Here is a 19,603-nt window from a genome sequence, read left to right as displayed (position 1 = left end):
TGTCTATTCATTCTTTCTTATCTTATCGAATATGTTGATTCTACAGCACCCACACCCCGCACCCGTTTCTACAATGGAATGTAATCATCTCTACTTTATCGATTGTCAAGCACATCTTTGTCTCAGTGAAGCCATACACAACCAATTGAGTTTTCTTCAGGAACTTTGACATCTGGAATCAACTAGACAAGTGTATATAACACACTTTGTCTTTATTCCAATTATTGTAATTTTGTTAAGAGAAATAACAGGATCCAAATTTCCATTGCTGCATATTTGATACATAGCAACACTGAAATGAGTCACCGTAACTCAATCGATTTCAAAAAGAAGAACAAACAACAATCTATATCGGGTTCCATCTCAGTGTCATTAGGTTTACAACAAGAAGAAGAACCTCGTGATGATTATTTTGATGATGAAAATGTAAATAATAATAATTACATGGGTCGGTCCTATGTGAGTGGATTCCTCTCTGTTTCACCTGCCCTAATGGGATCTATGAAACAGGATGAAGAATCGTTGCCAATGGCTTACAATGGTGGCCAACGATTGTTTAATAGACCAATCCATGCTTCTGAAAAATTGCATAAACAAACTGCTGCCATATCTGAAGACTTCGAAGATGATGAGGATGATACCAGAATTAAAGATTACATTACCTTGTTCCAAGGTGAAGATAATGGTCTAATGGCAGATAAAAATGATAGTCTTGACCAGCGACTGGGACTGGGACAAGACGAAGAAGCTGAAGAAGATTTTATCGAACCTGTCGCCGAAGCTGCTGATGTAGATGAATCCTCTAGATTACTCATTTCACCATTGTCTTCTAATATTAATCCTAATATCGATGACTTATTGCCCACCGTCACGGGAGAAGATGTATCCTCGTATCAATCCATATACAGAACTGCAACACCGTCTCTTTCAAGAAACTCTGAAACAATATGGCAAAACATTGCTGATTTCCCTTATCAATTCATCCATTATCTACCTGCCGCTGTTTTGGGTCTTCTACTGAATATTCTTGATGCTTTATCATATGGTATGATTATTTTTCCCATTACAGAACCAATATTTTCGCATTTAGGCCCAACTGGTTTATCAATGTTCTATATTTCCACTATAATATCACAAACGATTTATTCTAGCGGGTGGTCGAGTTTCCCCAGTGGTATCGGAAGTGAAATGATAGAAGTGACACCATTTTTCCATACGATGGCATTAGCAATTAAAGAAACACTTCCGGGAAGAGATGACGAAATTATTACCACTACAATTTTTTGTTATGTAATTAGTTCTATGTTAACTGGTTTAACATTTTACTCTCTGGGCAAATTGCATTTAGGGAAAATTGTTGGCTTTTTCCCACGTCATATATTAATTGGATGTATTGGAGGTGTTGGTTATTTCTTGCTTGTTACCGGTATAGAAGTAACCACTAGAGTGGCAAAATTCGAATATTCAATACCATTCCTTGCTAGTCTATTTTCCGATTGGGCTACCCTTTGGAAGTGGTTATTACCTGTATTATTGACTGTAATATTGATTGTAACTCAACGTTGCTTTAAGAATTCATTGGTCTTACCATCATTTTATATCCTAACATTAATCCTTTTCCATTTTATTGTAGCCATTATTCCAAGCCTCACTCTAAATCAATTAAGAGATTCTGGTTGGATCTTCCCCATCGCAATCTCTAATTCAAAATGGTACGACCATTATAAATTATTCGATTTTAAGAAAGTCCATTGGACATTAGTCTTCAAACAAATACCTACAATGCTAGCATTGACATTTTTTGGTATCCTTCATGTTCCCATTAATGTCCCTGCATTAGCCATGTCATTACACTTGGATAAATATGATGTGGATAAAGAATTAATAGCCCATGGGTTATCTAATTTTATTAGCGGCGCCGTTGGATCCATCCAGAATTATTTGGTTTATACAAACAGTGTTCTCTTTATTCGTGCTGGGGCAGATTCTGCGATGGCCGGTTATATCTTAATAATATTAACTGCTATTGTGATGTTCATTGGACCAGTAATAATATCCTTCATTCCTATTTGTATTGTGGGATCTTTAATATTTCTTTTGGGTTATGAATTGTTGGTGGAAGCCCTATGGGATCCTTGGGGCAAAATCTCCAATTTTGAATATATTACCATTGTTATTATTGTTCTTACGATGGGTATTTTTGACTTTGTTTTAGGTATCATCGTCGGTATTTTAATTGCCTGCTTCTCATTTTTAATCGATAGTACTAAATTGCAAACAATTAATGGAGAATATGATGGAACAGTAGCCAAGAGTACTGTTTATAGAGATTTGATCCAAACAAAGTTTTTGAATGGCATTGGTGAACAAATTTATGTGTTAAAATTGCAAAACTTGTTATTTTTCGGAACTATTATATCCATCGAAGAGAAAATTGATGAGTTATTGGAAATTTGTCATAAGGACTCATCAAGGCTTAGAATCAAATACTTAATCCTTGATTTCAAAAACATTAATGCTGATAATATTGATTACTCTGCCGCAGAGGGGTTCAATAGAATTAAAAGGTTCACTCAAACAAAGAAAATTCAATTGCTCATATCATCTATCAAGGAGAGGGATCATATTTACAAAGCATTTGATAATGTTGGTCTATTGAAGGGAGTAGAGCTATTTAATGACTTAAATAGCGCCCTAGAATGGTGTGAAAATGAATTTCTTTTCAAATATAAACAATTAAGAGATAAAGCTAAAAGTCGATTACATAGAAAGCAAATTATTGATATTAATGCATCCATAGGTAGTCAAAAATATCAATTTACAGCAGGTAACGATAAAAAATCCAATCTAGATATACCAAGAAATCTCATGTCTTTACCTATTAATACCCCACGTAATCATCAAATACTGTCCGTTGCTCAAAATGTATTCCAAAATGAAGAGCAAACTGTCAAGAATTTGAAAACAGAACTTAAGGATCAGGCTCCATTCCTTCCCTTGTTGTTATTTACATTGAAACAGTATAGACCTGGTATTATATCTACAGATAAAACCGTGAAAGAAAATGAAATTAAATTTTGGAGCCAATTATGTCCCTATTTCGTTAAATTGCCTTTGGCTTCCCAATCGACTTTGATACATAACAACAACATATTTTTCATCGTGGAAACTGGGATCTTAAAGGCAACATTTAATTTACCACAAGGCAACATATACGAAACAATGTCCAACAGAACTTGTTATGGGAAGATAACTGGACAACATAATGAATCCACTCTCAAAACGTTGACTATAAGGGCAGAAATTGATTCTATTTTATGGGTCATTGATTCTGGTTCCTTGATTAAGATGAGGGCTGAAAATGCTGAGTTATTCACGGAACTAACATTGCTAATAATGGCCGTGAAAGATAACAGGTTCAAGGAACTATTAGGGTATACTCTGGTGAGCGCATGAATTACCTAACCTAAGAAAATATATAGTTAATACTGTCTATATTGTCACTAGTATAAAATAAAACTGCATTGTATTCTATAATCCTATCGTCACGATCTGATGTTGTGCTAGTTGCAAAAGTGAATTAAACTAAAAACAAGATAACTTCAATAGAATGCCTTCTTCGTTAGAAGAACCTGGAAGGATAATAACGTGAGGTAAAAAAAAAACGACCCCAGTGAGGATTGAACTCACGATCTTGCGATTAACAGTCGCACGCCTTAACCAGCTTGGCCATGGAGTCTTTGAAAGATGAAAAAAATAGATATTAAGCCATATATGTCAAGTATATTTGTGCATGCATTCTTTATTTATTATTAAACACAATCAAATACTGAAAACGTTAATTTCAATGTCTACATAAGGAAGAGGTTCAAACCTATACTGAAGGGCTAAATATTAGGAGTCAAGAAATGGATTTTCTGGAGGATGATGAATTGGATTTGGAACTTCCCACAGCTCCTGAAATTACTAGGGATCTATTTGCTGAGGGAGCTGAGAAATACGTTGAGAATAAATCGAACAGAAAGAAATCATTAGTCATAGATGAATTTCTGGTAAGTAACAACTTTCACTACATTCCTCTAGACTCTCTGATAAGAGATATGTCCACGCTATCCGATGAAGTAGTCCATACCCTATTAGATCAAGTTACCACCGATTATAACGATTATTTGGAATTTTGTCGAGTTTACAGCAAAGAGGAAGGCGGTGTGGATAACCAGTCATTCTCTGAACTAGAGCAAACAATGAATGAATTGAATAAATTTATGTCTCAATTAAACCAATTGACCACAAATGATATTCCTCAAACAAGTGAAGTTGTTTCCGATACGGTTGATTACTTAAGGAAATTAGATCACATTCTTGATCTCCTAAATAACCATACTCAGCTCTCAGAAATGATATCATTGGGTAAAAAACTAAGTAAATTGTTGCATCAAATGTGTGGGCAAGATCCATTGGAAGAGCTACTGTGTACCGAATTAACCAACCAATTATACAACCTAGTGGATAAGTCCCATCTGCTACTTGACTCTGTGGCGTCATTAAACTCCACATATGTTCACCATTTACGAAATGAGTACCAAGGTTTATTGCAGGAGTTTCAGATATCTTTGAAGATCCTGACTGATAAATGCTTGGAAGATCCATCAAAATCACCTCAATTATCGGCATTGTTAGTGTCAATACTTAAAGATAACAAACTCAAATAAGCATATCCCCATAAAATCCTAAATGTCAATATGTATGCATGATTTTGTGAGGACTCACATCTGGTGAACTTGTTGGGATGGGAATATTTTTCCTTTATGTTGTCTATGAAATACGAAGCGGACTTTAAGTGTAACCCCTGCATGTACTACTTTATATTAGTTTAAAATCTCAACGAAATAGCACTTTAGATATGGACCTGAGATTTCACATAGTTCTTATGTTTTAAGCTAGTCATCAATTACTTGCTTTCAATTAGTGACACGATTGTTTAAAATAAAACCGTTATTATCATCGCTCTATACGTAAATTTTCGAAAAAGTTTTCTATCTCGACGTCTATTGAAAAATCAATAACAAGTCAAAAGGGTACATTTGATCCATCAATTGTCATAAATGGATCTACGTAAATCAGAATAAAGACATATACGATCGTCTTTTACTTAACACGATTCAAATGTTTACCTTCAATTCAGGTGCAAATAATGCCAATACAAGCACGATAGGATCGACCGGAGGGATGTTTGGCAACAAACCAACATTTGGAGCATCTCAACCAACTCAACAACCGGCAGGAGGATTTAGTTTCAATTCCAATCAGCAGAATAATAACCAAAATGTAGGTGGCGGATCTGGTTTATTTGGAGCCAATGCTAATACACCGCAACAGCAACAGCAACAATCAGGAGGAATGTTTGGTAATCAACAGAATGCTTCTAGTATAGGCGGCGGTGGATTATTTGGTAATAAGCCTGCACAGACAAACACATTGGGTACTGGTACGACAGGTGGCCTCTTTGGGCAACAGCAGCAACAGAATACTACTAGTGGATTTGGCGCGGGAACCACTACAGGCGGAGGTCTCTTTGGGAATACTGCACAAAATCAACCTACATCTACTGGGGGTGGTCTTTTTGGTAGCAAAACAGCGGGCACAGGAGTATCAGGAGGACTATTTGGGAATAATACCCAAAATACTGGTGCCTCTACAGGTGGTGGTCTCTTTGGGGCAAATAATAACCAACAACGGACCGGAGGTTTGTTTGGAAGTAAACCATTAGGTCAGACGACAAATACACCAGGTTCTTTATTTGGTAACCAAGGCACCACCAGTAATACCACTGGTGGGGGGTTATTTGGTAATAAATTGAACCAAGGGTCTGCAACTGGTGGATTATTTGGTCAACAACAGCAACAGCAACATCAACCACAGCAACAGCAACAAACCTTAAATTCAGTACAACCCTCATTTTCATGGATGCAACAACCAGGTCAAACAACAACTCAGCAACAACCTATAATGCAAACACAAATTTATCCACAACAACAGCAGCAGCAACAATATCAACAGTCGTATTATCCACAACAAATACAGGAACAGTTATTAAAATGTAAAGAATCCTGGGATCCAAATTCCAACAAATCTAAGTTGAGAACATTTATGTACAATAAAGTGAATGAGACGGAGGCCATGCTGTATAACAAACCCATTAATATTCCTCAAGAAGAATGGGATTCTGCCATTGAAAAGAGACCATCTAGTGATGTCATCCCTGTACAATTATTTGGATTTGAAGGTTTGAATCAACGTAGTCAATTACAAGTGGAAAATGTGGCACAGGCTCGTCTAATTTTGAACCAAATCTTAGAAAAATCTACTCAATTACAACAAAAGCATGAATTAGATACTGCTGCCAGAATATTGAAAGCTAAATCAAGAAACGCTGAAATTGAAAGACGAATTCTGAAGTTAGGAACCCAAATCAGTATTTTGAAAAATAGAGGTGTTCCTTTGAGTATATCGGAAGAAAAGATGTGGTCTCAATTCCAGGCATTGTTGAAGAAAAGTGAAGATCCAGCCGGATTGGGTAAGACTAACGAACTATGGGCACGTCTTGCTGTCTTGAAAGAACGTTCTAAGAATATTTCAGATCAATTAGATAATACGCTTGTCGTTATCAATGCAAATGGCGGGAACTCCGCTGCATCAGAACCCAATTCTAGCGCCGGGACAGGTGTTGACGAAGAAGTTAAACATAAAATCGATAAGATTGCTGAGATTCTCACTAGTCAACAACGTGGTATTTATTATTTGAATGAAGTTCTTGAGAAGGACCACAATGCTATAGATAAGGCACTAAAGAAGTGAAAGGGTTAATAATAACTACCATGAATTGATATATTGTAGATAGCATTACCATAATATATACATACAAATATTTGCATAAATGTAATAAACAAAGTTAATCAAGAATTAAAAATATAAATATAAGAGATACAGTATGATTTTTAATTTATTTTAATAATATGATTAACGTGCAGTAGTTTTAAATGATATATATTTAAATATACATTTTTCTCTTTATTGGGAATGGAAAATATAATTTTTCAAAAGTAATGGAGTTGATAGAAAATAATATGATATAATTTTTTGAAACAAAAACTTCCATGTTACTTATGATCTTGGCTTTTCCTTCTTTTCCTTCCATAAAGCCAACAAGGAGACACCAGAGACCTTAACGACCTTGAATCTAACACCTGGAATATCACCCTTAGCCTTACCCTTTCTACCGAAACCGGCTAATAAGACTTCGTCATTTTCATCAACAAAGTTCAAACAACCATCATTTGGAACGAAAGCAGTAACCTTCTTACCATTCTTGATTAATTGAACTCTAACACACTTTCTAATAGCAGAGTTAGGTTGCTTGGATTCAATACCCAATTTTTCTAAGACGATACCCTTAGCGTGAGAAGAACCACCGAATGGAGAAGACTTGAAGGCTGTTCCCAACAATCTCTTCTTATAGTTGTTTTCGGCCCAACGACTATTAAAAAATTCAAATGAAATTGGTTGTTAGTATATGAATATCTTGTAGTTCAATAGACGTTGTGAGGATAATAAAGGTTAAACGAATAAAACTGGTCTATTCCAGTTGCCCATTGTGGTGGTATGAGGTTTCTAGATATATCTTAGTGGTCGATCTGCACCAACCCCAAATTAAACGAACTTCACATAGTGACATTCTAAGGGTTTACTGTTCTCATGTATGTCTCCTATTCCACCATTTATTCGTTCCTTTCCGGTAACTTAACCCAATGGATATAGGTCATCTCATCATCTATTCAGATTTCATTAATTTGTGAATTAATAATAATAACATACTTGTTTCTTCTGTGGACACGCAACTTTCTTGCAGAGTTCAAACCTCTTGGCTTACCTTTACCCATTTTTGGTTGTGTTTTATTGTTCTTGGCCCTTTAAGATACAAAATGAAATTAGTTACACTATAATGGCATAGGATATTTCATATATGACATTATGAGAGTACTTTTACTGTCGGGGAAGAACCCAAGCCAGCCTGAACGTAGAGTGAGCCCAGATGCTAGACTGGAGTGTTCCCCCAAAAGGAGAAAGATGTTAGAGGGAGGTGTTGTCTCCTAGGCGGAGATCCCTTCCGTCTGGACTGGTTATTTAGACAGAGCGAAAAAATCTAAAAAATATTTATATTTTAAACCCAATAATGAACCGATGTTAATGGTGTGTGGGTGTTCAGCAAGTCTTGAAAATATTAGGAAAATGTCCGAGATCGATGATCTGAAATTTCGTCGCTTATACATTTGAGTTGCACATTATAGTACTGTTAGGTAAATGTTTTAAAGTATCAGACCATGATGAATTATTCGGTAACTGGAAAATATATTGAAGCTCTTGTGGCGCAATATTTGAAGAAAAATGGGTTTGAAGAGACATTGAGTTCTTTTTTGAAGGAAGCGTCTCTTCCCTTGGCTGTGGTAGACGATAAGGAACAATTACAGGTAGAAGATGATTTGGAAACAATTGTTGCAGACAGAATTAAATTTAATGAACATTCACTTGCTCTCAAAATGGGCAGGTTGAAGTTAAACGACAACATAAGCGAATCAGTGGCACTTTTCAAATCTTGGAATCATACTGTGAAATTCACCTCTGTTCTCAAGAGAGAACTTAATGCCCTCACAATTGCAGCCCAGTTCTGTAATGACAATAATGAAATTATATTGTCGATGTCCAATAGAGAAATTTTGTTATATAACGCAGATCAGTTCGAGCAAGTGAGTAAACTTTCTCAGCCTTCAAATAACGCCGGCATTAGCAAACTCTGTGGAACATTCAATGATGAAAATAGTTCATATTATTATGCAACTTCAATGAATGGAATGCTGACTTTATATGATGCCACAGGTGCATTCATTGACAATGCCACTTGGAAAATACACGATAAAATGATTACTCATATCAAAATCTGGAAATGTAATATGGTCTGGTACGTTATTAGTACAGGTTTAGATAATTGTCTGAAGCTAAGTTGTTTGAATCTTCCTAAAGACGGAATCCCTTCATTAAAAACTACATGTGAAGAGAAATTGTCCTCCTCCTGTACAGCTTTAGAATTGCAATTTCAAGATTTTACTGAGAAAGATATTCTTGTTAGGAAACCTATGATTTTAATTACTAAAGAAGAATCAACACAACTTTCGTGTTTCACTGTCGCTACTAGTGGAAAGCTGGAGTTATTGTACAATTTGGCGTTGAATAATACACAATTCACATCACATTCTTTTACTGTAAGAGACATGGTTACTCTAGATAAATCATTACTATTTAAACCATCACTTGAAGAAAAATATTTAGCCATTGTTACTTCACATGTGCCGTATATGAGATTGATTTTAGTACGATTACCTACTTCTAAGGAACTTCAGGACCGGGAACTTAGGTCTGCTTCCGAAACCTCCTATTCCACAACTCTTTACGGCAATATAGTAGCCAACATGGTTACTAAAGTGGGCCAAGATGGTTACTCTCAGCCGATTCTAAAAAAACTGGAACAATTGAATGGACTTGTTGTTGGTGCCAACGATGGATTATATGCTATTGATATTGCAAATGGTGATTCTTGGAGATTTCGAACGACAAATGAGTTTAAGCATGATAGAGTTAAATGTCTAGATGTAAACCAGGATGGTTCTATGATTGTAGTAGGAATGGCAGATAGGTCCATATATGAACTAGCAACAAAATAAGTGGTTCTCATAGATTATAGATTTTGTATTTGATGCGTAAATAGTTAATGTATTAAACTAATGATTCTAATATGCATTTAGAGTATATATACATTTGTACAGCTCAGCATTTTGGAACCCAGGGATAAATGGTATTAAACAAGCTAAAAAAACATACCAATTTTCCCATGGTCATTGAAGTTTAGCATTAGTTAGATCATTCTCGTTTTCTTCAAAACTCGACCTGGTGGGTTGTGTCGTTTGAGAATTGTTGGTGTTGATTATAATTATTATTATTTCTGTTTTGATAGTCACCTTGATGTTGATTGTTATTGTAATAACCACCTCTTCCACCTCTGCCGCCTCTACCTCTGCCTCTTCCACCTCTACCGCCTCTGCCTCTACCTCTTCCTCTACCGCCATGGAAATTTGGTCTAGCTGATGTTTGGCCAAAAGTATCCAAATTCAGCACTTTTTCTTCTTGCCATCTCATATTAGTGTTTGCTTCTGTTGACGTTGAAATCGAATCGAAAAATGATGATTTTTTATTATAAAATGTGTCGGGGGTAGCATTTTCATTTTGAGCTAAGGCAGTCTCTTGACCATCATTAACATGAACAGAACTAGGAACATCATGGGAAGTAGATTCAACATGTTCATTAGCAATATCAGGAGCTTCCTTGGCAAACTTAGCATTACTAGATTGGAAATCGAAATCAGATTTTGGAATTTCGATTTTTCTCGAATGAGAGCCACGACGTCTATTTTGATTTGATCTTTCTCTATTACCACGATCGTGTGGTGGTTGTATTTCTCCTTGAAGACCCGCAAATTCCGATTCCCCTGTTGAAGAAGAGAAAGCTGTTGTTTGTTGTGGTTGTGTAGTGGGTTCGGATGGTAATGTGGTTGTCTGAGTTGCTGTTGGTGCAGATGCCGCCGAACCTGGAGGAGGGGCATAAGCACCATATCCGGCCACAACAGATGGAACCTGTTGTGGTGGTGCTGATTGCTGTGATGGAGGAGCCTGGCTTCTTGGTTGTTCTTGCATTGGCATCATTGGTACAGCAGTTGCAGTAGGTGGTAAGACAGGGTGAACATCTTCAATTTTAACTTCTAGGATACTCAAATCTTTGACTTCATTCCCATTAAACTTGACGGAGTTGTAGACAGTATTTTGAGGGTAAATTTCATCGGGGCCCCAGTTCTTACGACCTTCTGTACCGAAACAACGAACTTCATTCAATGTGACAGTCCCCTTGTCGGAGTCAATTCCTTCTAGCAAACCCACATATCTGTTATCCGTAACGGAAATCAGAGAGATTGTTTTCCCGATATATTCTGACATAGCGTAGATAACCTGTTCCTGGTGCTTCTTGGTGTTGTCTTCCTCTTCTATGTCTCCATCTATATCTGACTTTCTTCAAGTTTGTTTTCATTATGCCAACGACATTTTACTTTACCCTGTCGTCGTGCGCGACACATATATACTGTTCTGTTAATTATCTATTACAGACAGTAATGATATCTTCTAGTGGCAGATCTGCCTTCGAAATTATATAGTTACATGGGGAATATTGTAATACTAAAGCTTACTTACCTAAACGGTGGTCTTCTTTTATCGCTATCCGAGCTGGGAGGATTTTTGGCCTGAGAACGGGCATTACCAGAGGAAACACGAGAGGCATGGCCTTTCAATATTGTGCTCCTTCTTTGCGATGGTGCCGCTATGTTAGTCTTCTTTACTATCCTACTCGCCCCAGTTCCTAAGGACATTCTATTTCCCGTTGCCGTGCTCTCTCGATCATAAACATCTGCATGTGATGCCACACTATTTCTAATTGTGTGCAGGATTGACTTCCTCCTTAGCTTACTCTTGCTACTATTATGGTTATTACCGGAATTCTGGAATTCCAATGCAGGATTAGAAACAAATGATGCTTCACTACTATTATCATCTATATTTTCGTCATTATTTTCAGGATGCTTGTTAGAAGATGCCATTTTATGAGAGGACTTGTTGATAATAGCATGAGTGTTACTGTTATCGGGGTTTCTTGAAGTAGTCCGACCTTGCGTTGAGGGGAATAAAGGGGGATTGAATGATCCTTTTTGATTTTTGTTCGCATTATTATAGTTATTAACTTTGGAAATATTCTGATTATTATCGTTGCCATTTCTAATGTTAGCAATCTGTTCCTGTAGTGATTTCTTTTCAGCTTTCATCCATTCTATTCGTTTCACGGTTCTCAATTCTCTCTCTAGCACGTGAGGAACATTTGGAAATTCAACACACCAAGAGTTACACATCAGTCCATAAAGTAGCGACCCAATGGATTCATTTAAATCAACGAGACTTTCATGGATAAAGTTTAATCGCGTTAGATTCCCATCCAAAGTGATCATAGAGTCGGTTAATTCTTGGATTTGGGGTAAAAGAAATTCATGTATCACATTTGATCCATCATCACCATTATCCATATGGTTTGTATCAGCATTGCCTGTGGAACTACCGAAGTTCCCCTCGCTAGTAGAGGCAAGTGAGGATCTTCTCGATGCAGGATTGCTGCTTATAGACAGCTTATAATCTGTAGTAGTTCTGTAATCCGTTAATTTTGCTTGTTCTTGACTCATTGCCTCCTTCCTTTGACAATTGGCTGTCTAGCTTCTGTCTTCGCTAGCTTGTTTCAAGGGAATCTTTCAAATGCCATCTATTTATTTCTTTGTTTGTTGATTAAATTTGAAAACGCGACTTCAAATAATAGGCGTCTTAAACACTTAAAAATCAATACAGAATATTTTCGTTTCATATGAATAGATAGATGGATATATATATATATATATATATATACGCATGTCTACATAATTATGTTTTTAATATATTTACATGTACTTCTTGGCATGTTTCAATTTGTCCCTCTTCAATTGTTCTGGTGAGATGACAGAACGTTTCGAGTATCTCTTCAGGGCGACGATTAGGAATATGGTACTTAGAAAGGATAGGCCATACCAAGTGACCAAATATTGCAAATGTGCGTTTCTTAAATCAATAGTTGGTTTCTTCCCAATTGGAACACCCGCTTTGATAAACTGATATTCGTTGAATTGAACTGTGGAATCCGTCTCTGGTTTCTCTAAGTTATTCCTAGATGACTGCTTTTGACTTTCAGTTGCACCGTAACTACTCTGCCAAAACTTCCAAGAAAATGGACTATTTGAGGTAGCAGCCTTTGTTGATTCTGCAGTTGGAAGTTTGTGATCACTCATATCATAAACAGCTTGGAAATCGACCGCTTCACAGCCCGACGTTTTGGCCATATCATATATATCAGAGACTTGCCATAATCTTGAATTTCGATCTTCTTTGGCCCATTGAAACTTTCCTCTGTGCTGTGGAGGACGAATCATACAAATGACCTCCACATTGTCCCCTTGTGGTAATGATAAATGGTGCAACATTCTGCTTTCTGGGGCTACTTTCTCCTCAGATATCCAACCTCTTTCAATCATTACCTTTCTACCGGAATCAGCTAACACAAAGGGTGTAAATAATAAATAACCTTTTTGACCGTTCTTAGCCCTTGGACCCACAAACATTTCTTCATCATGAAGGAATTTACCCTTCAAGATGACTTTTCTGTATTCCCAATCTGTAGCCATATCCTCTTGAAAATCCTTAGGTAATGGGATAGGGTCATAAATTAGTTTCGTCTCGCAGGTGGCAATTAATCTCGTCTTCCATTTAAGTCTTCTTAATTGCCATGTCCCCAAATAAAATGAAATAATGGGCATAGCAAACATCAATCCAAGTGCAATCTTTCTCCCTACATGCCAACGGTGTGACCCTCCCTCATCTTGTTCCTCATTCGGATTGTTGGTCGTCTTCATTGGTTTCCAATCAAAAGTAGAAGTTATAACATTTCTCTTGGCTTGTAATACCGCTGAGAGCGGGATTTGGGGGTGGAACCGTCTACCGAGAAGCTGTCGAGTTCCTATACTGAATTGTGTCAATCCAACTTTATTAAGAGACATGGTTAGTAGCCCTTCTTTATGTATTCTTCTTTTAATAACGAGTATTTGTCCTTTTGTTGTTTCTTACGCTAAGATAATAACGATCCTTTAAATTTCATTGAATAGCAGTTTTTCCAGTTGATAGTGCCCCGCGCTATTGCAGCACTTTGACGATAGTTTATTATTTAGTTGAATGATGTCTATTTATTATTACACTCTATCTAGTCGTGAGGAAATGTGTTCAAAACCAACAGAATTTGGTATTGTTATCCCAAACAATGGTATCTTTGTCAAATCCAGCTGGTGGTCTTACTGCACTAACCGATCCATTGGTGACATACAATTTAGAATCATCCTCCAGATGCTTCAAAGTCTTGGCTAGATTTGGGAATTCAGTTAATGGAATTTCTTCATCCCAAAATTGTAATTGAGATAACTGCATGGCTTTGGCTTCATCGACGGCATGAGCCATTAACTCTTTCAAAACCTCCTCTGAATTATTCTTGCTGGATTCATCAGAAATGAAAATCTTCACAATTACCAGAGTACTAGCATTCCAATTGTGATGCCACACGATATGACTATTATCCTTGAGTGCAAACCCGAATGGTGGAACTTTGGCACCCTTGTGTAATTTATCTTGAATGAAAATGTCACGATCTTCAAGCCATTTGAAAATGTCAATATCTGGCTTCACAGTAAACACAAAAGATTTTGGATTCTTGACAGCCAGTTCCGACAAATGTTTCTTGAACTGTTTCTTCTCCAATTCCACTAAATCTTCATAATCATCGTAACCCAAATATCTTCCCTCCTTATTGGTGACATTATTACAAAAAACTTTGTAGAATTCATCCAATTCAGTAACGTGATGCAATGGAACGTGCATGGAATGGTATCCAACTTTTTCGTAATAATCATCCACTTCACTATACAAATTAACTACCAGGTTTTTCAACAAGGGAGGAGCGTCAGGAGCATCACGGATCTGGTCATAAAATTTATTCAACATTTCAATCATTTTCTTAGCATACCCCTTTCTACGATGTTTCTCAGCAGTAAATACCCCACCAATACACACCACCAACGTAGGCTCTATAACACCATTGGAATCAGGACGAATGCACCATCCTAATCTATTCAAAGTTTCACATGCCGACACAATTTGACTTGTCTTTGAAGTTGCTGGTAAGGTGGAGTCCTTCACAACGAAATATTTAATACCGAGCCATTCGTAACCTTGTGGAAATTCAGTCTTCATGGTTTGAGATCTATCTCTTTGAGAAATGGGTGAAGCGCCCAGAACCGCTTCTCTATCAGCATATTGCTCTGCGCTGAGGAGACCCTTCCATGCTTCACTGTTTAATAAGTGAGTGAATCTGATTATTTCTTTATCTGTATTCTGTTCGAAAGATAGTGGTGGATCAGTGACCGTCATATTGGAATGATAAAAGAATATTTTGCCTGGTTCATTTAATGAAGAACTGAGAAGCCTTTCTCGATGAGTCCATTTTTATATTTTAGATTTTTCAGAGGATCTTATAAATGTGTCTGTCATAAATGGAATGAAAAAATAAAATTCCAGTGGAAACGAGAAACACCCATTGAAACTTCGAAGAAAAAATATCTCCCGGGGGCGAGTCGAACGCCCGATCTCAAGATTTCGTGTTTTAAATTACAGTCTTGCGCCTTAAACCAACTTGGCTACCGAGAGGATTGTGTAATTTTTGTAGAATCTTCAGTTGGTGAGTTTAGTAACCAACCACAGGGTTTGCAAGTGACAAACCTTCATGTAGGCCACACTTTTTCTAATTCCAACAAACGTGTCTGGTGTAAGTATTTACTCGAAAAGGATGTCTTCTGTAAGGACATTAAACTAGTCAAGGACCTTTAGATTTTGTTCTAATTCTGCTATTAATTGATTATAGGCTTACTCAGTGGCTTTCTTGCCCCATTTTCAATGTTATCGTACTTCCACACTCTCCTCCCTCTTTCTTCATTTTCTGTTTTAGGTTTTTCTATAATAAGTTTCAAGATATTTGGGCAATATAATAATATTTTTTTCTTTTTCAGGCTAAGAATATGGAATAAATTTAAATGATGATAAATAAATAAATTAAACAAAAAAAATTTTTTAATTAAAGAATAGTAGCACGTAATAAATAATACAATATTAAAAGGATAAATTCCTTGACTTAACCCATAGTTTCCATCTCCTTTATAATCAAATTGTTGAAGGCCTTGTAATTATCCAAATATAGATGGTGTCCTGCTGACGGAATGACATGAACTTTGCTCTTACTTGTGTCACCAGCTTTCTTTACCAACCTCCTTGAAATTCGATGAGCTCCATTTATATCCATCCAATCTCTATCTCCATAAACCCAAACCCAATCGCATAAGTCTTCAGGGGGGTTCTCCTCTTTAAATAGATTATCCTCTAGGGCAAATCTTGGATCACCACCACAACTTAATATGAAACTTAACAAATATTCACCAGAACCATTCTTATTGAAGATTCCATATGTATACTTATGAAGTGCTTCAAATTGTGATTCATTTAATCCGTTAAAAGATGTGGGCTTGAATCTTCTGTATGACCAGCCACTTGTTATTTTGGATCCATAAATTCCGGAGTTTCTTACAAGGGAAAAGGGTGAATAATTCAGATCCCATAACTTATTATACCACCAAGGAGGTTGTTTGTTTTGCTTTCCAACTGCAAATTGTGATACCCCAGCAGGTGAACACATAATAATTTTTTTAAAATGGTTTGAGAAATGGAATGCATAATGTGCCATTAAATAAGCACCTAATGAATGAGCCATGACTAAATTATTTTGAGGATTTTGTAAAAGATTTCTTTCACGAAACCAACGGTATATCCTGTCATGAAACCATTTTTGAACTTTGGTTTGAGAATCGTTAGGGTAATGGAAGGGGAACTTAAATCTTGATGAAAACCCATACCCGGGCAGATCTATAGCATGAATACACCATTTATTATCAAGTAATGGAATATTTTCCAGATTCTTAAGAAAAAACCCAAGACCAGCACCATATCCATGAATGAAAATTAAATGCTTCAAGTCTGGTGAAGAGTAATCACCATCCTTCACAGCCGGCATGATACAAAACTCATTTATATAATTGCCCTCGTCATCGATGGGTGTCCTAATTAATTTTGCAACCTTTTGCGATGATCCCATGGGGAAAAAAGGCAAGGTTTTCAAAAGATTCAACTGTAAGGAATCTATGTCGGTGGTGAAGGTATTATAATCCCTTCTTGAGTCATGTAATGATCTTGGGAATAAACTGGGTAAAGAAGTAATGATATCAGTTATAGGAATGGCAACCGGTGGAGTCGAAGGTTGTGGTAAGATGGTATTCGATGTGGCATATTCAGTAACGTTTCTTTGCGATTCTTGTTTGGCGATGGTGCCGATTCTTTGTCGTCTTTTAAATATTGTTTGCAGTGTTGTTTTCAGAGTGAGCATAAACGATCTTCTTCTCAACATGTTGGCTCTAGTAGTTCCTCATATTCCAGTAGTCACTGAATCTCTTAGTGCTCCTCTTAGATATGGTACACTTTTGGTGATTGCTGTCTATTGTATTGTTCAAGTTCATCGATGAGGATGAAAACGGTTCTCCGGTAAATTGCCGGAGTTGTCTTTCCATTTCGCGTTGCCTGAGATGAAAAGTTTGGATGCGTTTATCTATCTATTACAAGCAGTGCAAGATTAACATATGTCTCAGTAGTACTCAACTGCTAGTTTGGAAAAAATTAAGAGAGGGAAACCGAGAAGATGAACATATAGACTTAAATATTTTAGGTTGGCAGGTGCAGTACAAAAATAGTACAATTGTTAGATGCAAGGAAATCAACTCTTGCTATAGGAAACCCTTTTATCCACACTTTCCAAAACTGGTTCATGGTTGGTTTCTGCCCAGAAGAGAGGAGAGAATATATTTTATGCTTTTTATCAAAAGATGAAGAATCTTATATTATTCCTAAGCTTGAATACTGTATAAATTTTTAGATACTTTTCATGACGCCAAAAGAATGCTATCCATGAACCATACAACTACAAGTGTTGTGGAAGCCCACTATCACAACAGAGGCAAGAATATTATCTCTGGACTTATTGTTAGTCTATGGGTGAAGATAATTCGAGACCGTAATCCCACTTTAAGGAATATTGTGAGTGTTTTCCGTAACTTCAGTTATGGAATTCTCCTCAGATCTCAGGACAAAGGTGATATTATATATTATCCTATACACCAAGATGTTGAAGTTACCGTTGCAGAGGTTGAGTGCTATCAAAGAGTATTTTTCTGGAAGTTGCAGCTTTGAAGAGACAAAACATTTGAAACAAAGTGTTTTAAATTAGGGAATGTGGAGAATCTTCTTTATGAAGTTAGCTTAGGTGTTCCTGATTGGTTTTCTGAGGGAGGCACCAATATTTTTAAATGGAAATCAAGTTCTTGCTAGGTGTGTTTGTTCAGTAACCGTGAATAGATGTTTTTTTATTCTGAACGCTCGCTGGTTACCAGGAATCAATACCTGATTGGGAAATAAAGGCCTCAGGGATAAATGTTTTCCCAAATATTTTTATTAAAGAGAACAAAAAGCTTTCTAACTCACCACCTTCTTTAACTACAACAAACTGCATGAGATTCTAACAAAGGCTGAGTTCACCAGTTACATCCAAAAAAGGATGACCATATCACCGATTCACCAGACCTAAACAGTGGTATCAGATGCGAAATTAATATACATGACAATATCATATTATATAGACTTTCTGGACTAACTAAAATCTTGTTTTGGTATTCGAGTCGTTCTATATCATAATCATCCTATATTATTACTTTCATTGAAAGATTTTGATCCGAGTTTTTGTTACCCCGTGCAATATTTTAGTCACTTCGAAAAATCGTAACAATCAAGACACATTTTGACATTAAACAACAAGTTTCAAAGTTGCAAAGTGACATATATCAAACGTTCCATCCACTGTTTCTTGTATAAATCTTTAGTCATCGTCCTTCCAATTTTAACATAGAAAACAAGAAGAACAATGGAGCACCGTCTATCAACTACCAGCACTGAACATGACTTCGAGGACGTCTCTTCTTTCTCCTCGATAGACTCATATCAACCAGAACCATTCACTGGTGTAAAGGAACCCACAGCTTATAAAGGGACGGACCGCAAGGATACCTTAAGTGGAGATGAGACCGAGTTGAAACAAGAGCATACTAATGCTACAGCAACATCTTCCCACACTAAGGACGGGATCACTTCTCGAACAAGTATGAGTACACTAAGAAGACCTGATTCCAATGCCATTGAAAGAGTGATTACTTCTAATGCTAAGGAGGGGAATACAGAAACTTTGGGTTCCCTTGCGGCTAAGGGCTTGGATTTAAATAAGAAGGCAACGTTAGATATTAATGCTCCATTAACATCGAATCCGGCTGATGTTGCGTTCCCTGAGGAGTACAACCTTGAGACGGAGACTGGGTTAGTAAAGGCCAAGACTATAGAGACGTTACGAAGGGAAACTTCTAGGGTTTCTTCTACAAGACGCGGCGATGATGTAGTATCTCACAAGTCGCAAGCCACCGGGAAGAGTCAAAGAAGTGCACAATCACTCCAGGCTGAGAAGTTAAACTTGGCCGTGGAGAAGAACAAGAAGGAGTTAGAGAAGATCGAGAAACATAAACATCAAAAGGGTTTAAAAGGCTTTATGAACAGATTATTTGATTAAGTTTAACTTATATGCGCGAAACCCCGATTTTACATATTTTTTTTTCAATTTAGGGACTAAAGTTCA

The 19,603-nt window shown here is 36.8% G+C and overlaps 11 protein-coding genes and 2 non-coding genes across 13 annotated transcripts; 5 read left to right on the top strand and 8 right to left on the bottom strand.

Annotated features, from left to right (window-relative positions):
- Nucleotides 1-297: 297 nt before the first annotated feature.
- Nucleotides 298-3,456, top strand: VSB1 (Vsb1p; the record flags this gene model as incomplete). Its single annotated transcript, XM_003676478.1, has 1 exon — nt 298-3,456. One exon carries the CDS (start codon nt 298-300, stop codon nt 3,454-3,456), a length of 3,159 nt encoding a protein of 1,052 aa, XP_003676526.1.
- Nucleotides 3,457-3,665: 209 nt separating this feature from the next.
- On the bottom strand, nt 3,666-3,739 carry NCAS0Etrna10N. The gene has a single exon. It is a non-coding gene; the product is annotated as a tRNA-Asn (tRNA).
- A 169-nt stretch (nt 3,740-3,908) lies between these two features.
- On the top strand, nt 3,909-4,712 carry COG2 (Golgi transport complex subunit COG2; the record flags this gene model as incomplete). Its single annotated transcript, XM_003676477.1, has 1 exon — nt 3,909-4,712. One exon carries the CDS (start codon nt 3,909-3,911, stop codon nt 4,710-4,712), a length of 804 nt encoding a protein of 267 aa, XP_003676525.1.
- A 454-nt stretch (nt 4,713-5,166) lies between these two features.
- NUP57 (FG-nucleoporin NUP57) lies at nt 5,167-6,858 on the top strand (the record flags this gene model as incomplete). Its single annotated transcript, XM_003676476.1, has 1 exon — nt 5,167-6,858. The coding sequence occupies one exon, from the start codon at nt 5,167-5,169 to the stop codon at nt 6,856-6,858; it is 1,692 nt and encodes a 563-aa protein (XP_003676524.1).
- A 306-nt stretch (nt 6,859-7,164) lies between these two features.
- RPS23A (40S ribosomal protein uS12) lies at nt 7,165-7,940 on the bottom strand (the record flags this gene model as incomplete). Its single annotated transcript, XM_003676475.1, has 2 exons — nt 7,165-7,537; nt 7,876-7,940. 2 exons carry the CDS (start codon nt 7,938-7,940, stop codon nt 7,165-7,167), a joined length of 438 nt encoding a protein of 145 aa, XP_003676523.1.
- A 441-nt stretch (nt 7,941-8,381) lies between these two features.
- NCAS0E00910 (uncharacterized protein) lies at nt 8,382-9,776 on the top strand (the record flags this gene model as incomplete). The annotated part of the gene is made up of 1 exon (XM_003676474.1): nt 8,382-9,776. The coding sequence occupies one exon, from the start codon at nt 8,382-8,384 to the stop codon at nt 9,774-9,776; it is 1,395 nt and encodes a 464-aa protein (XP_003676522.1).
- A 211-nt stretch (nt 9,777-9,987) lies between these two features.
- On the bottom strand, nt 9,988-11,100 carry SCD6 (Scd6p; the record flags this gene model as incomplete). The annotated part of the gene is made up of 1 exon (XM_003676473.1): nt 9,988-11,100. One exon carries the CDS (start codon nt 11,098-11,100, stop codon nt 9,988-9,990), a length of 1,113 nt encoding a protein of 370 aa, XP_003676521.1.
- Nucleotides 11,101-11,348: 248 nt separating this feature from the next.
- On the bottom strand, nt 11,349-12,386 carry DAM1 (Dam1p; the record flags this gene model as incomplete). Its single annotated transcript, XM_003676472.1, has 1 exon — nt 11,349-12,386. One exon carries the CDS (start codon nt 12,384-12,386, stop codon nt 11,349-11,351), a length of 1,038 nt encoding a protein of 345 aa, XP_003676520.1.
- Nucleotides 12,387-12,635: 249 nt separating this feature from the next.
- On the bottom strand, nt 12,636-13,784 carry SHY1 (cytochrome oxidase assembly protein SHY1; the record flags this gene model as incomplete). Its single annotated transcript, XM_003676471.1, has 1 exon — nt 12,636-13,784. One exon carries the CDS (start codon nt 13,782-13,784, stop codon nt 12,636-12,638), a length of 1,149 nt encoding a protein of 382 aa, XP_003676519.1.
- A 220-nt stretch (nt 13,785-14,004) lies between these two features.
- On the bottom strand, nt 14,005-15,201 carry NCAS0E00870 (uncharacterized protein; the record flags this gene model as incomplete). Its single annotated transcript, XM_003676470.1, has 1 exon — nt 14,005-15,201. The coding sequence occupies one exon, from the start codon at nt 15,199-15,201 to the stop codon at nt 14,005-14,007; it is 1,197 nt and encodes a 398-aa protein (XP_003676518.1).
- Nucleotides 15,202-15,389: 188 nt separating this feature from the next.
- On the bottom strand, nt 15,390-15,477 carry NCAS0Etrna9Y. Its single transcript is given in 2 exon segments — nt 15,390-15,426; nt 15,438-15,477. It is a non-coding gene; the product is annotated as a tRNA-Tyr (tRNA).
- A 481-nt stretch (nt 15,478-15,958) lies between these two features.
- CLD1 (carboxylic ester hydrolase) lies at nt 15,959-17,281 on the bottom strand (the record flags this gene model as incomplete). Its single annotated transcript, XM_003676469.1, has 1 exon — nt 15,959-17,281. One exon carries the CDS (start codon nt 17,279-17,281, stop codon nt 15,959-15,961), a length of 1,323 nt encoding a protein of 440 aa, XP_003676517.1.
- Nucleotides 17,282-18,844: 1,563 nt separating this feature from the next.
- On the top strand, nt 18,845-19,537 carry NCAS0E00850 (uncharacterized protein; the record flags this gene model as incomplete). The annotated part of the gene is made up of 1 exon (XM_003676468.1): nt 18,845-19,537. One exon carries the CDS (start codon nt 18,845-18,847, stop codon nt 19,535-19,537), a length of 693 nt encoding a protein of 230 aa, XP_003676516.1.
- Between the last annotated feature and the right edge of the window lie 66 nt (nt 19,538-19,603).

This window comes from Naumovozyma castellii, chromosome 5 (assembly GCF_000237345.1).
Source record: "Naumovozyma castellii chromosome 5, complete genome".
Taxonomy (NCBI): Eukaryota; Fungi; Ascomycota; class Saccharomycetes; order Saccharomycetales; family Saccharomycetaceae; genus Naumovozyma; species Naumovozyma castellii.
This window is presented reverse-complemented; position numbering and strand designations above follow the sequence as displayed.